Here is a 16356-nt window from a genome sequence, read left to right on the forward strand (position 1 = left end):
GCCACTTAGAAAGGCATGGAGTAATCAAGGACAGTCAGCATGGATTTGTTAAGGGAAGTTCGTGTCTGACTAACTTGATTGAATTTTTTGAGGAGGTAACTTGGAGGGCAGTGCATTTGATGTAGTTTACATGGATTTTAGCAAGGCTTTTGACAAGGTCCCACATGGCAGACTGGTCAAAAATGTACAAGCCCATGGGATCCAAGTTGGATCCACAATTGGCTCAGTGGCAAGAAACAAAGGGCAATGGTTGACGGGTGTTTTTGTGACTGGAGGGCTGTTTCCAGTGGGGTTCCGCAGGACTCAGTACTAGGCCTCTTGCTTTTTGTGATATATATTAATGATTTGGACTTAAATGTAGGGGGCATGATTAAGAAGTTTGCAGATGATACAAAAATTGGCTGTGTGGCTGATAGTGAGGAGGAAAACTGTAGACAGCAGGAAGATATCAATGAACTGGTCAGGTGGGCAGAAAAGTGGCAAATGGAATTCAATCCAGAGAGGTGTGAGGTAATGCATTTGGGGAGGTCAAACAAGGCAAGGGAGTACACAATAAATGGGAGGATACTGAAAGTTGTAGAGGAAGTGAGGGACCTTGGAGTTTATGTCCACAGATCCCTGAAGGTAGTAGGACAGGTAGACAAGGTGGTTAGGAAGGCATATGGAATACTTTCCTTTATTAGCCGAGGCATAGAATATAAGAGCAGGGAGGTTATGCTGGAACTGTATAAAACACTAGTTAGGCCACAGTTTAAGTACTGTGTACAGTTCTTGTCACCATATTACAGCAAGGATGTACTTGCACTCGGGAGGGTGCAGAGGAGATTTACGAGGATGTTGCCAGGACTGGAGAATTGTAGCTATGAGGAAAGATTGGATAGGCTGGGGTTATTCTCTTTGAAACAGAGGAGGCTGAGGGGAGATTTAATTGAGGTGTATAAAATTATGAGGGGCCTAGATAGAATGGATAGGAAGGACCTATTTCCCTTAGCAGAGAGGTCAATAACCAGGAGGCATAGATTTAAAGTGATTGGAAGATGGATTAGAGGGGAGCTGAGGAAAATTTTTTTCACCCAGAGGGTGGTGGGTGTCGGGTACTCACTGCCTGAAATTATGGTAGGGGCAGATTCCTTCAATTCATTTAAAAAGTACCTGGCTGTGCACCTGAATTGCTGTGACCTACAAGGCTACGGACCAAGTGCTGGAAAGTGAGATTAGGCTGGGTGGCTCATTTTCGGCTGGCGCGGACACGATGGGCCAAATGGCCTCCTTCTGTGCCGTAAACTTTCTATGATTCTATGATTCTAAGAAGAGCAGGGGAGTTTTCCCTGGTAGCCTGGCCAATATTTATCCCACAAATAGCATTACTAGAATAAAAACAAATTATCTGGTCATTCTCTCATTGCTGTTTGTGGGACCTGGCTGGGCACAAATTGTCTGCTGCATTTCTTACACTACAACAGAAACTACACTTCAAAAATACTTCATTGGCTGTAAAGTTCATTGGGACATCCTGAGGTTGTGGAAAGTACTATATAAATGCAAGTCTTTCTATCCTTCTTTCTTTTTGACTAATGTACTCAGTAGCAAATTGCGCTCTATTAAGCTTATGATCCAGTGTAAATGTACTGGAATATTCATTCTAACTATACCATTGCATCAACATTGTTTTAATTTCAACTTTGGTTCAGTTAGACAATAATTTTCCATCACATGGAACATATCTTGAAATATTGTCTCAACCATTCTGCGTCAGCACAGTAGGTGATTGCTGAAAGCAAAGTCATAGTTCTTAGTTATTTTTGTTTATTTACTTCTGTTTTTCTCAACTGCAAGGAAAGAACAAATCTAGTTAGTAGAATTCTGCTGATGCACCCAGTAATATCCTTGCATGTAACTTGGCAATACCAGGGCATAATAAATGACAAAGTATCTGCTATTCTTGCTGGGATGCAATACATACATGTACTTTACCACCCCTTTTGTTTTCTCTCTTCTAAAGGCACTGGGGTGATTTTTGTTGGCACTTGCAGTCTTCCAGTGCCTCACCCAAGTCCCCATTTGGGAAAACCTAGACAGCAAGTATCAGCAGGCTATTTGATCCTGGATCATATCATACTGGAATGAATTTTAAATAATGAATAAAATGATACAATGGTACATTGATGGTAGCAAGATCTGCATATCTCAACCGTGCACTTTCACTGGACGTCAAAAAGGAAAAAATAAAAACAAATAATTTTTATGCTCAAGAACTTTGCAAATGGGCTGCAAAATCTTTTCCCATCTTGTACTTTCTTCTATTCCGATGTGTTCCTGTGTTAGTCTATAAGCCGATAAAATCACCAAGAATTTAGTGTTTTAGAACATACAATATATATTTCAAGACAGCTTAGAAGAGGGAACTTTGCATGGAAACTGTTTATCTAAATTCAGTATGTAATTTGTTCATTCTTTCAAAGTCTGGGATGTACACAAAGGGTATACAAGTTACACTGTTTTTGTCACTGATCCCAGGACCACCCTCAGCCCCACAGAATGTCATCTCCAACATCAATAATACCAGTGTGATTCTGGATTGGAGCCCTCCTGCTGACACTGGAGGACGGAAGGATGTGACGTACATCGTGATCTGCAAGAGGTGCAGCGTGGATTTGATCCAGTGCGAGGAGTGCGGTGGCGGTGTCAGATATATCCCGCAGGAGTCTGGGCTCAGGAACACCTCGGTGATGGTAGTGGACCTCCTGGCTCACACCAATTACACCTTTGAGATTGAGGCAGTGAATGGAGTGACTGAGCTGAGCTCCGTCCCCAGACAGTTTGTGTCTGTAAATGTCACGACAAATCAAGCAGGTAAGTGCCCTTCAATAAGATGGATTGGGGCTTCATTGACCTGTAGAGATTGCAGATGTGTTTCAGTTATTGTTAATTTTCACCAGCAGCTGAACACTTGTGACCATTTCAGAAAGTTTTTTTCAATTGATGCACCTCTTATGATGGGTCATTGTTTTTAAATTAATATTACATCATCTGCAAAATAGTTGAATGAAAACATGTGCATTTACTTTTAACACAGGTGGGGACAAATCCTTACCTGGAGAGCATGCATACATATTATTGGTTTTGTTACATATTCAGTTTTATCACAAAGGAATACAGTTAATTGAATTATATTCCTTTATAATTAACTTCATTCAAGAACAGCACCTCGCAGTCTGAAACAGACTGTGCTCTCATTTTAAAAAGAGATTTGGGTGGTGGCCACTTTCCTTGAAGAGCTCTGTAGTAAACTCCAGAAAAATTGATAAATTCTGGACATTGATCGGAGCTCATCCAATAGTTTTTGGTATATTCCACCACCAATAATAACTTTCAGTAGTATCCCTTAAAAGGGAACTAAATGGTACAACGGATTTGCACACTGTCCTTTGACGTCTTGGACCAATTTTGATTCAAACCAAGATATTTAGATACAAGTCTTCTGCTGGCTATAAGGGTCCTAATTAAAACTAGTTTGGACCTACTTAATCCAGATCTCAGTGTTAGTTAGAGGACATAACTGGCCATATTTTGGCAAAAATTGCACAAAATCTAGACTGACTCTTCAGTGTAGTACTGAGGGAGTGCAGCATTGTCGGAGGTGCCATGCTACGGATGAGATGTTAAACCGAGATCCTGTATGTTGCCTCAGTATCAGGGGAGTTCTCGCGGTGTCCTGGCCAACATTTATCTCTCAACCAGCACTGCTAAACAGATTGTCGATCATTTATCTTGGTGTTTTTTGTGGGACCTTGCTGTGTGCAAAGTGGCTGTCGCATTACCCTACTTTACAACAGTGACTATACTTCAAAAGTGCTCCATTAGCTGTAAAGCGCTTTGGGACATCCTGAGTGCTATATAAATTCAAGTTCCATCTTCTATCAAAATGGAAATCTGATCCAGAAAGGCCAGAAGAATGACTGGCATTGGAAGTGCAAACTCTCATAATAGGGTAGTTTTTCTGAGATTGAATGGAAGGCACTAAATTTCTGTCAAAAAAAAAATTAAAAGCACATTTTGGTTTTGTAGACAGTCAACATTCATGTCAGTAATGTAATGACATGATTTAAATAGCGTTAGATCGCTCGCTGTTCAAATATGAAAGTCTGTGAACATCCATGAAATGTTACGAGCAAAGCTCTGCCAACACATTAAGAAGCAATCTAGAAAGTTCATGAAATAATGTGAGGGTTTTTGTGTCGCTCTTTCTGAAAGACTATCTTCCAAAGTTCAAGCAACGTATGTAAATTCCCCACAACTCAGGTTTGAAGGTCTGTGAGCAGCATTTTTTTAAAATACCCTTTTAGGAATATCAATTTTAAATAGCCACTTTGGTACTGTAGTCATTTTTGAATACCCCAAAGATGTTGAAAAAGTTGAAACCTAAATAAGCAAAGTTTCTAAACTCAAATGGCTGAAATGACAAACAACCATTTTATTGGTTTGAACCCAATTGCTCATTCAGTCAAAGGAAATAGTATTTGACATTCACCTGTGGGTTGAGTGTCCAACTGATTTGAATTAATTAGTTAAAGTCTTTTAATGATACATGTGGGTTGAAGTAATTTATTGAACAGATTAATCCGCATAAATTAAAATAATTTATAGGTCTTTCTGGTCTGATAACAGGGGGAAAGAAAATCACAAAAGTACTGAAGAAGGAATAATAGGTGACAGTCTTGTGTAAATTCTCAATTTTTATGTTTTCTTCTTCATGCAGGAGCCAAACTGATGTGGCCCAAAAACCAACCAAAACTAGCAAAATAACTTAAGTGAGGTACCTTTTATCCAAACATTTCAGAACACAACCTTTTTCAGATACAATGATTCAGATATCTGATCAAGTGTTATGCTGCTCTCTATTAAAGAGACACTAATAGGCAATATGGTGAAATAATTACACACACTAGAATGCCAGGAGGTCCAGTCAGTTCAGATAAACAGCTTCCCACTTTAATTCTGATTATGTCAGATATATTTGTTAAATTTATTAATTCTTAATTGATGAATTCTGATGCTGCACAAACTGAGTTTTACTTTCTTCATCTACTTCTGCAAACATGACAACAGAAAACAATAATAAGCATCTTACAAGCTGCAACTTCGTCAGGGAAATCAGTGCATCCAATATGATGATGCTAGCTGAATAATAACTGTTTTTGATTCATTTTAAATAAGCAATCTTTGAAATTGAACAGCATTACTTTTTATTACTAAAATCACTTGTGGACAAATGCTCTGTTGGATACCCCAGGCCTGTCCAAATTGTCCTGCAATGGCATCTCTTAAAGCAAATTCCACTGTAAATTCTGCAAGTGAAAGTGTGTCCTAAAGGATACATGATAAGCAGTCATGCAGTACAATTTATAGCCCACAAGTGGGACAAAGTCATGCATTCTGTTTCTACCACATGCTAAATAAGAATTAAAATGATGAAAATTAGATGTAAATTTGACTTTGCAATGGGAGCTAAATTGATGTGTGGTTTGCAGATGGTTCTGATGGCACGATTTTTTTTACAGTGCCATCTGTTCTCAGTTGCGGCATCATCTCCATAAAATGAAAAAAAACGTGTGATATAAAATGCAGTTCTCAATACATGAGTCTGCAGGGAGGGGAGAAAAACTCGCTATTGATTGCTAACTGGCACTAGTAGATACTGTTCATCACAAATTGAAAGTCACTTGGCAATCTGAATGGGAGGGAGGATAACAATAGCTTATGTGTGAAACACTGAAGTTACGCTGCCAAAGCAGTTTCTATTCTGGTGCTGTTTTAGTTCGGATTCCAAGAGATTGATGTCCAAGAGCTGGCTCCTGGCATTTATGCTGCTAAATCTGGTCACTTTATCTTGACAGCAGACTCTCAGATCCATGAAGAACTGGGTCTACGGGAGTAATTTTAACCTGACCTGCCAGGCGGGAAACTGACGCGATTGGATCAGCTGCCCAGTTTACACCCGCCCTATTTTACTTTCCATTGACTTCAGTAGCGGCCGATCTGATCGCGTCACCAATCTAAACAAATGGCTTCAATTGGGAGTTTAGGCACATTATTAACAGGCTGTAAAGGTGGAGCTGCGCGACATCTAACTTGAGCTACACATGATCTTGGGAATGTTTAATCTTGCCAAATTGTGACAAAAGAATGTTGCTTTTGCTGGTAGTGTGATCGTCACCTTGATGAACACAGGGTTCAATGACAAGTATTGAACAATTCAAGGCTGTACTTTTCTGCCTGCATTTTCTTGTTTATGGAAAAGAAACTCTATTGACAAGGCAAGACTTGTTAAATCACATTTTCAAGTTACAAATCTGCCTACAAATATGGCCACAGATCATATTGTATGACATGTATTGCTGGCACCAGTTAAAACAAACAAAGCAAAAAAAAAGTAAACTTCCAATTACAGGATAGTGACGTTCCAGCGAGTTAAGACTATAAGCGACTCCAAGACTATAATGCCCTGCCTATGTACCTACATACCTCTGACGATCCCCAGGCTCCTCTCTCAGGCACTTTACTTGTCCCTGAGTTCTACCTCCCACCTGATATACTTTTGAACCATTTTCCTTGCTGCCTGATAGGCCTTTGTGTTCCTTTATCACATGATATACTTGCATATTGTTCTTCTGGTTCTCTATTGTGCCTTTAAGTCTTCTTCCTACCCAGGCTGCTTTTAAATCCCTTGTCTCAGCTGTTCACGAGTCTCTATACTAAATATCGCAGTCCGTCACTCCTATTGCTCTTGCAATGGGAAACAGGACCATCTCAAGGACAGGGAACCAGTTTATTCTTACTTGAAGGTAGAAACAAGTTTCAGAGTGCAGGAGAAGCTCGTTTGACCTCACCTCCCTATAATTTTCCCCGAGGAGCAACATGCGCTATTTCATTTGTAGGCTCCATGAATGGCTAAGAACATGGATTCAGATGGGCCACTTAAACTGTACATCACGTATCAATGTGCAGTACAACTGATCAGAAGTTACCAATCTGAGGGTAATTTGAACTTTGGTGATACAGATTACTTTGAAAAGAAGACTTGCATCTCTTGGGTTTCAAACTACCTGCAGCACATCTGCACCTGAGGCAAAATGTTTTTTTTCAGAAAACAAGTTCTATTTTCTAGTTTTAAAAAAGTTCCAGTGGATTGCTTTCTTGGTTTTTAATGTTAATGAAGAGTCAACTTTCCCAGCAATTTTTTTCCAACATGAACTACTGCAGGACCATTCCAACGTCCACAAACAGAGCTCGGACCATGGCTTCATTGGAGTACACTTTGTACACTTTGTGTGGAGTACAGATTAGTACAGAACTTGCAGTATAGCTCTGTGCTGTTGGCTCACACTGCTCTAAAGGTACTGGTATCAAACTGGCATCGGCAGCATGAAGGCACTCAGAGGTGCATTGGCTGGTCAGAAAGAGAAACTCAAAAGATACAAGTGTAACAAAGGTGAGGGAAGGTAGGCTGTACTGAATTTGACTTTACATAATCTAGGTCTGGATCAGTTTTCTGATATTCAGTCACATGTCACCTAGTTAATTTCTTTTGACTCAACTTGACAAAATAAAAAAAAGGAGTACTCTCTGCCCTGAGATAACCATTTTTCATCAACTAGCTTGGAAAATCAGCACTGGAACAGAAGGAAAATCTACCACTTCTATGCGATTACCTGATTAACGTCTGATTTAAAATGTTGGCTAGCATTTGGGGCTGAAAACACAAAAAGCTAGAATTTGCTGTCAAAATAATGGTGAGGCTAATGGTGCTCGCCGTTATTTATGCACAAATGGTACAGCAACTTCAGGCGAGGGTCATATGTAAGGTTAAACGCGGATATACAAAAGTTGCTGTCTGAGTTGCGCCGCTCCACTGTTAGCTTCGCGAAAACGGCATCTCGCCCCCTGCCTTACCATTGAAATGCATTGAATGGCATGAAGTTGCTGTATTTGCACGGTAGATGCAAACTAAACACGCCATAGAAAGTTAAGTCTTGTCATTTCAAGTCTAAGTTTTTAACGACGTGATAAGTGTTAATTACTGCCATTTTGGCACTGAAAATTAACTATTACAAGTGTGGAGTCTCATTCCTTCAGGTATTAATTGTTGTTGGAGATTTTAAAAATGTAAAATTTTTAATTTTAAATTTTATTTTTACTTTTCCTTTCTGTCTCTTTTTTCTCTCTCTTAATCTAATCTTTCTATCTATCTCTTTATTTCTCTTTCTGTACCTGATTTGACATTGAATTCACCCACTCTAATTCACACTTCCTTCTCAGTCCTTGCACTGTTAATTCCACAATCCTTCAATCTGATTAGTTAAGGAGATACACAGTTTCTTGCCCTGTTCGCTTCGGTCCCAGATGCCCTGTTTCCCTCACTGCGACGTTAAAAGCTCGCACTTTCAGCAACTTGCCATGCAAAAAATTTAAAAACCTAAACATGCAAGGGCAAGTCTAACTAATGACAGATGCCGTTAGGTGCCCTGCCACAGCAAATTATGGCCCAATATTTCTTCCCCAATGCAAAAATAAATATTTTTTGCATTAAGTCAGCACTAGAGTAATGTCTTCAGCTGAAGATGTCGTATGACTCAGATCCAAATATGGAATAATTGGTACTTTTTCCTCCTAACATTGGCTTAGTGATAACAGTCTCGCCTCTGAGTCAGAAGGATGTACGTTTAAGCCCCACTTCAGAGTATTGAGTATATAATCTTAGGTGATAATTAAGTGCAGTACCGGGGGAGTGCTGCGTTGTGGGAGGTGCCGTCTTTAAGATGAGACGTTAAACCGTGTGCCCTTTCAGGTGGAAATAAAAGATTCCATGGCACTATTCAAAGAGGAGCAGAGGAGTTTTCCCAATGTCCTGGCCAACATTTATCACTCAACCAACACCATCAGAAACAGATTATCTGCTCATCTATATGTAAATTGACTGCCACCTTTCGCTACATTACAACAGTGACTACACTTTAGAGGTACTTCATTGGCTGTGAAGCACTATAGGAACAGGAATAGGCCATTCAGCTCCTCGAGTCTGTTCCGCCAAGAAAAGTTAAAAATGACTTGAACTTGACCTCAACTGCATTAACTTTGGCTACAGGTCTCTTGGAGGAGGGGGTTGTAGAGCTTCTGTAGAGATATCCAAATTCTGTCCGATAAAGTCAAACCATACCAAGAGAAGTACATGGGATTGTGGCCCACAGCTTTACCTGTGATTAGCGTAGGCACTTTTTACTAATCCAAAACTAGACAGGGTTGGGGCAGTTGGAACACCCTCTCCCCCTTGGTCCTCCATTTAGATTACAGTCCGGGTTGAAATCTCTGCTATTGCAAAGATGAATCAATCTAGGGGGTTCACATGTTGGGTTGGAATGACTTTTATCATCTCTTATTGAAAGACTGAGATAAAGGGCTCGATTTTTGGATGTCCAAGCAGGTGGGTTCATGGCGGGGGGGGCTCCGAAAATCGGGGATTCCCAGAGCGGGTCTGGAGCCCGGCTCCATCCCGGCAATTAAAGCTGGTGGATCCCACTTGAGGCAATTAATGTGATAGTTCAGGTCGTTAGCAGACCTGATTTGTAGGATATTTTAGGAGGGGTGGGATTTTCATCCAAACTGAGCGTGTTTCCCGTACTGGGGGAAACACTCCCAGTTGAAATGAACGTGTTGCAGCCACCAGCCTGTGGCAGCTGCAAAGGTCCATTTGACAGGTGGGGGGGCGGGGAGACACTCACTCATTGCAGGAGGCCACTCTGTCATTTGGGACAAAGTTTGGCCTCCACCACCCTCCTCCTGACAATCAAATTCACAAACTTCCAACCTCAACCCCAGTGTGCAGACACATTTACCTACCTTGTGGACCCCCTCAAACGTACATCTTCCGGATGGGGGCCGCCGTAGCTGCAGTCATGACCTCCTCGGAGGACGAACGGCATCACCAGCCTCGCCGGCCACGCCGTCCACCTCAGACACGTGGAGCTCCACAACACAGTGCTGTGACACATCCACCTGCACAGCAGGAGGGAGGGCTACCGCAGAGAGAGATGCGTCGCAGAGGGCACTACCCTCGCCACAGGGTCAACAGACCGAGGCTCAGCTTCCTGGACCTCTCTGAGCAGCAGTGCGCACGGAGGCTCAGAGTCACTCGACAGGTAAGAAGATGGTGCTCGGGTCAGCTGGGAGCAGCCTCCTTCATGCCGAGCTGCTCCCGGCTGGCCCGAGCACCATCTTCTTACCTGTGGCTGTCAAAGTCACCACTTCCCTCAACAACTTCTCCTTCGCATCCTTCCAGGGTGCCACCGGGGACATCGCCGACGTCTCTCAGTCGTCTGCACAAAAGAGCCCTGCAAATACACCAACACCCACTCTGCAGTGACACAATGGGTGGCATCAGTTGTGGGTCTTCATAGTGATCCTCAGGAAAGGGCATTATTGCACAAACCAAACAAGATTTTCAAAGACATGACAGTAGTGGTGCCAATATGATATGTAATGTGAGTTGATCAGAAATCAAATATAAGTAAAAACCATAACAAACCCTCAAACACCCTTGTGCATCCCCTTCATGCTCACAACACGTTTGCCTTACGCTTCCTACTGTACATATGTGATGCATGCCCTGTGGCTGCAGCACAGGTAGTGGCAGGTTGAGTGAGGCTGACCATGAGATAGAGCCATGAGATTGTATGAGGATTGGGTTGAGTGGTAGTGGTGGGATGAGTACTGGCGAGGTGAGTAAGTGCAGGTAAGATGAGGATGAGCTTTGAGTGGGTGTGCGGGGTGATATGATAGAGTAGTGTTGGCAGTGCAGAAGGAGATGTGGGGTGGGGGCGGTGATGTGGCAGACGGAGTGTAGGGGAATGAGTAAGTGTACTCACTTCGGCTGACCTACTTAGGTCATTGAAGCGCCTCCTGCACTGTATGCAGGTGTGTGATATGTTGGTGGTGCTGGTGACCTCCTCTGCCACCTCGAGCCAGGCCTTCCTGGTGGCAGAGGCAGGCCACTTCCTCCTGTCCACCGGGTGGAAAATCTCCCTCCTCCTCCTCATCCTCACCACATCCAGTAGGACCTGGAGTGAGGCATCATTAAACCTGGGAGCAGCCTTCCCCCTGGGCTGCTCCATGCTGTAATTTTGCCTATTTTCTGTAGCATCAGTCAGTGGAGGACTGCCCCTTTAAATTGGGCTCCTCCAGCTGACAGCCTATGATGCGGGTGCGCAGTCCGCCCGCTGCGCTGCTTTCCAGTGCAAAACCCTGAAGCCAAGGTAAGTGGCTTCAATTAGGCTGCGATCATGTGGGGAACCCACCGATTTTACTGGGCGGGTTACCCATGGGCCCAATCGGTCCCCCGCTGCCAACCAGCCTCCCTCCTAATATCTAGCCCAAAGTATTTTTTCTTTGTTTATCTAGTTCAGGGGACCAGAACCCAGGGATTAGTTTGTGACCTAAATGAGGGGAGGGGGGAGGGGGTTGGCACTTGGTGTTCACTTTCCCCAATCCTCAGAATAAAACAAAACAAATACTTTAAGCTGCTTAGAAATTAGAGGACAAATTGATGACACATACCTGGCTGTAAATAACTGCTGCCTGTTTCAGAGTTAGCAGTGGAGGTTGGCTGCAGACTGATTTCCTCCAACTAATTATCAGGAAGACCGAAGCCATTGCCTTTGGTCCCTACCACAAACTCCGTTCCCTAGCCACTGACTCCATCCCACTCCCTGGCCACTGTCTGAAGCTGAACCTGACCGTTCGCAACCATGGTATCCTATTAGACCCTGAGATGAGCTTCCGACTACATATCTGCTCCATCACCAAGACCGCCTACTTCCACCTCCTTAACATTGCCTGTCTCTGCCCCTGGCTCAGCTCATCTGCTGCTGAAACCCTCATCCATGCCTTTATTACCTCCAGCTTGGACTATTCCAATGCTCTTCTGGCCGGCCTCCCATCTTCCATCCACAATAAACTCGAGCTCATCCAAAACTCTGTTGCCCATATCCTAACTCGCACCAAGTCCCGTTCACCCATCATCCCTGTGCTCGCTGACCTACATTGGCTCCCGGTCCAGAAACGCCTCGATTTTAAAAGTCCCATCCTTGTTTTCAAATTCCTCCATGGCTTCGCCCCTCCCTATCTCAGTAACCACCTCCAGCCCTACAACTCCCTGAGATGTCTCCGCTCTTCCAATTCTTGTCTCTTGCGCATCACCAATTTTAATCACTCCACAATTGGTGGCCTTGCCTAGGCTCTAAGCTCTGGAATTCCCTCCCTAAACCTCTCTACCTCTCTCTCTCTTCTTTGAGATGCTCCTTAAAACCTACCTCTTTTACCAAGGTTTTGGTCATCAGTCCTAATATCTCATTATATGGCTCGGTGTTAAATTTTGTTTGCTAATCGCTCCTGTGAAGCACCTTGGGACATTTTACTACATTAAATGCACTATATAAATGCAAGTTGTTGTCATTGTTGTTGTTGAATTGGGAATGTTGAATGTTAATCTACTCCTGTGCACACATGGGAATTCAAAATAGGCAAAACTTAGTTCTTGCAAACAGGCCGACAAAACATATTAGGACTAAGGACAAACGGAGATTATGGCCCCGATATTTATGGGGAGGTGGGGAGGGAGCGAGGGAGCGTGTTTGCAAGGCGGAAACCTGGGAACGCAGAGGTCCTGCCGAATTTAACAATAGAACCTCATTTTAATTTTTTTATTGTTTCCCGGCTGGCAGACGGCCAGATTGACAGGTTGGCAGATTGCCAGCCGGGAAAGCCTGCGGTAGAAGGCCATAGCCGGGAACCATTGGGGAAGGTCCCCGGCAATCAGGAAAGATTGTGGGTTGAATGGGGGGTCGGCAAAGATCGAGGCTCATAAGGGGGGTTGGCAAATATTGCAGGCACAAGTGAGGGTCGGCAAAGATTGCGGGGTACAGAGGGGGATTGGCAAAGAACACGGAGAATGGCCGGCGGGGGTGGGTAGGGGGGTCGGACCAGCAATCGGGAATAAGAGAAAGATCGCGGGGTACAGGCTTGGGTTCGTGGGTTTGGAGGGATGGGTCGGCCGATCGCTGTAGAAGATTTGCTTCAGGGACCAGGGGGAGCATTCCTGCTCCTCCTGGCTCACAAGCAGTGCTATAAAAAGCACTTTACTGCTTGATCCATATGTTCCGTCTCGATTTAGCTGCCGGGTTTCCCGAGCCCTGGGAAAACCGACCGGCCAGCGTTAAATTTAAATCAGGCTCCCAACTGCACGGCCGTAAAAGTGGCAGCAGTCATGTACGCGGCGGGTTGGTGTCATGTTACGCGATTCTTAATGGTTAACCCACTCATCATGGTGGGGGGGTTTAAAATCCCCCCCCCCCTACATGTGATCCAGAAACCAGACAAAATTCTGGGTATACACTAACCAGTTCAAATTCCACTTAGAAAGAAAATAAACAACCAAAAAAAAGACAGGTAGCAACCCTACTTCTGATTGTAATTTCAGTAGTTTACGTCATTTCTGAATGCCATGAGCTGGGGTAATTTGTGTTGTACCAAGATTGATTTGCTCATCTTCTGGTGCTCACTTGTATCATTAGATATTTCATATGACATGTTCAAGAATAGCCCATTATAGGTATACAATAGTTTACATTGCTCATGGAGAAAATTTGTCTTCAAAAATGAAAATTGAGGAGGCCTCATCAGCTGACACCCCAGCTTCTTATTAATTTACTCCCTGGCTTTTACAGGCTTAGGCCTCACAGACTACCCTGTGGGTCCTTGTGAAACTCAGTTAGAAATTTAACTTTTAAAAGTTTACAGTTTAACATTCTTCAACCATCAGTTTATAACTTTCAAGTACTTAAGAGCTATTTGAACTTATTTAAAGTTTCAGTCCGCTCTGTAAATTAATTTGTGCACCTTTGCTAGCTACCTATAATGTTTTATGTAATATGATTCTAAATCTGGTGACTGTTAACTGCATGGTATTGATCACATGGTTAGCACAAACCAATCAGAAACCCAGGAGGCACTGTTTATTCATTTGTTAATTCTTACAAACTTAAGCTTTTTTATTAGTACAGTTTTAATTATAAAATACTTATTGGACAAGCACAATGGCTCAGGTCTATTTAAATAATATTTGCTGTGCCTTCGGCTAATGCCACCTGATTAAAGGCACGTTGCACATTCAAATTTGTAAACTATAGTTAAAGCTGTTTTCATTCCTTAAAGAGACATGTCAAATAATTTGCTCTTGGAATCGCAGTGTAACTTTAAGGAAGGGGGCAGAGTACTGAGTATTGATTTAATATTACATTGAGCTTTAATGAATTGTTGGGCTAATATGTCTTTTGAATTAATGCAGTTATCAGTCATGGGTTTTAAAATGAAGTTGAGTTAACAAACAGGTTATGGAACTAACATGACATTTTTCTTGAACATCAGTGCCAGGGACTTAATCACATTCTGAATGATATATTTTTGAACACTGTATATGTGTCTATATAATATATCAAAGCTTTTGAAAGAAAGGACTTAGAACTGTCTTTTTAGAAACAATTAAAATATTCTCTCCTACTGGAGCTCTCAGCAGGCAGATATTTGTGTGAAGCAGGCATGCAGAGACACACTAATCCACATAATCCAATGCTTTACCCTTTGCAGCAACCTAAGAGGTTTGAAAGCCACAAAAATGAAGTCTCTTTTTTTTGGCACTACTATTGATGTTTGGGCTGTGCTCGATGTAGTCTGTTTCAGATTCTAGATGAAGCCACGTGTTACGGTAATTGGGGTTAATGTAAGAAAATGAGTAGGCCAGCACAACCTCTGGGGTGCATGTTGCCTTCGAAGTGCTATTATAGTGATTTCGAATGAGCTGGGATTTCAGTGTTAATGCAATCATAATTTTTTTTCTTGAACTGTGAAAGAATTTATTTCAGATGCATTAAAGAACTACTGGGATTGCACAAAGTACCTTTACTGAGGTTCCAATTGAAATGGCATTACAAAGCTATCCATTATTACCATGACAATTCTTTCGGCTTTATTTGCTTAACTTTTGACGATGGAATCACTTAGTTAAAATGCTTTGATAAGGGTGGAATTTCCTGTGAGGGTGTAATCGAGAAGTTACACCTGAAATTGCACCCATTCATGTGCCCATTTTGCTGATGTCTACTTACACCCAAATTTCCTGCCAATCTCATTAACATACGCTAGAATGTAAAAATGGGCATAAACAAGGGGAAATCAGTGTAAACGATTGGGGCCCAAGGAAAGCACGATTGCACACCTTATACTGCTTCTTTAAGTATGATAAATTTTCAACTCATCCATGCACATTAGGTACAGCATATTGAAGAACAGGCAATTGTGGAAGTTTTTCAATTTTTAATGTCACTAAAACTGATTAAAATGCATACTCATATATCTAAGAAAGCTCTTCCAACACCTCTGAATAGGAGAAAAGAAAAATCCTTCTCTTTCCTCCAGCCTTTAACCGCTCTGTCACTGTCACAACCTGTCTTGTCTCTTTCTATTTTATCAATACTACTATGGTTATTCCTCCTCTGTACTTTCCTCTCTTGTTCCTCCAAAGCTACAAATATGGCACTCTGCATATTGTTCCTCCTCTCTACATTGTCACTGTGTTGAAATCAAGACTATTTGTGACATCCCCTACGAATTCATTCTTTCCTATGACCTCAAAAATGTGAAACTCCTTCCCACTCTAAGTCCTTCTTTCTTCCTTCAATCTTCAGGCTTTTAAAATGCAAGTTTCGTGTGACCTAACCATTACTTCTTGATTTACAGGCCCTGGCTTTAACTGCTCCTCGCCTGGTTTCTGGCAGTCAGGGGGCAGTTAAAATGGAATGAGGGGCTTACCCACTCCTTTCCCATCCCAATCTGACCGACTGCAATTTTAAATTACAGGCAGCAAGGCCTTCTGCCCAAAGCTGGCGGGGTCCTCTTTAAATCTGATCTGCTATTTTAACCGGAGGCTGAATGGGGGAAGCAGTGATGGTTTCCCATGGTGGCCAAGCCAAACCTGCCAAGAGCTGGATCGAGGGCCAGAAGAGGGTCCCCGGCGGTGGCCTCCTGCCACCAGAATTTTAGATCCCACCCGCCGGCCTGGCAGTGATTTCTGCTGGGTTCGGGCGGCAGTCGGGGCCTGGATAAGAAAATGGAATTTGTAGTGTTGTAAAGGTATACACTAACGGTACTTACTTCCTTTCATAATGTTTCATCTATATTTACTTCTTTCTTCAGCTTTGAATGCTAGTTACAATGTGGGAGGGTGGTGATCAACCCCATGCGATGCAG

At 42.6% G+C, this 16356-nt stretch overlaps 1 protein-coding gene across 1 annotated transcript in view; it reads left to right on the forward strand.

Annotated features, from left to right (window-relative positions):
- The window catches only part of LOC137321173 (ephrin type-A receptor 5), a 365797-nt gene that overhangs the window by 175339 nt on the left and 174102 nt on the right, over positions 1-16356 (forward strand). Inside the window, exon 5 of the mRNA XM_067983437.1 lies at positions 2518-2853. Within this exon, the coding sequence (XP_067839538.1) occupies positions 2518-2853 (336 nt within the window). The remainder of the gene's footprint in view (positions 1-2517; positions 2854-16356) is intronic.

Source organism: Heptranchias perlo, chromosome 4, assembly GCF_035084215.1.
Source record: "Heptranchias perlo isolate sHepPer1 chromosome 4, sHepPer1.hap1, whole genome shotgun sequence".
Taxonomy (NCBI): Eukaryota; Metazoa; Chordata; class Chondrichthyes; order Hexanchiformes; family Hexanchidae; genus Heptranchias; species Heptranchias perlo.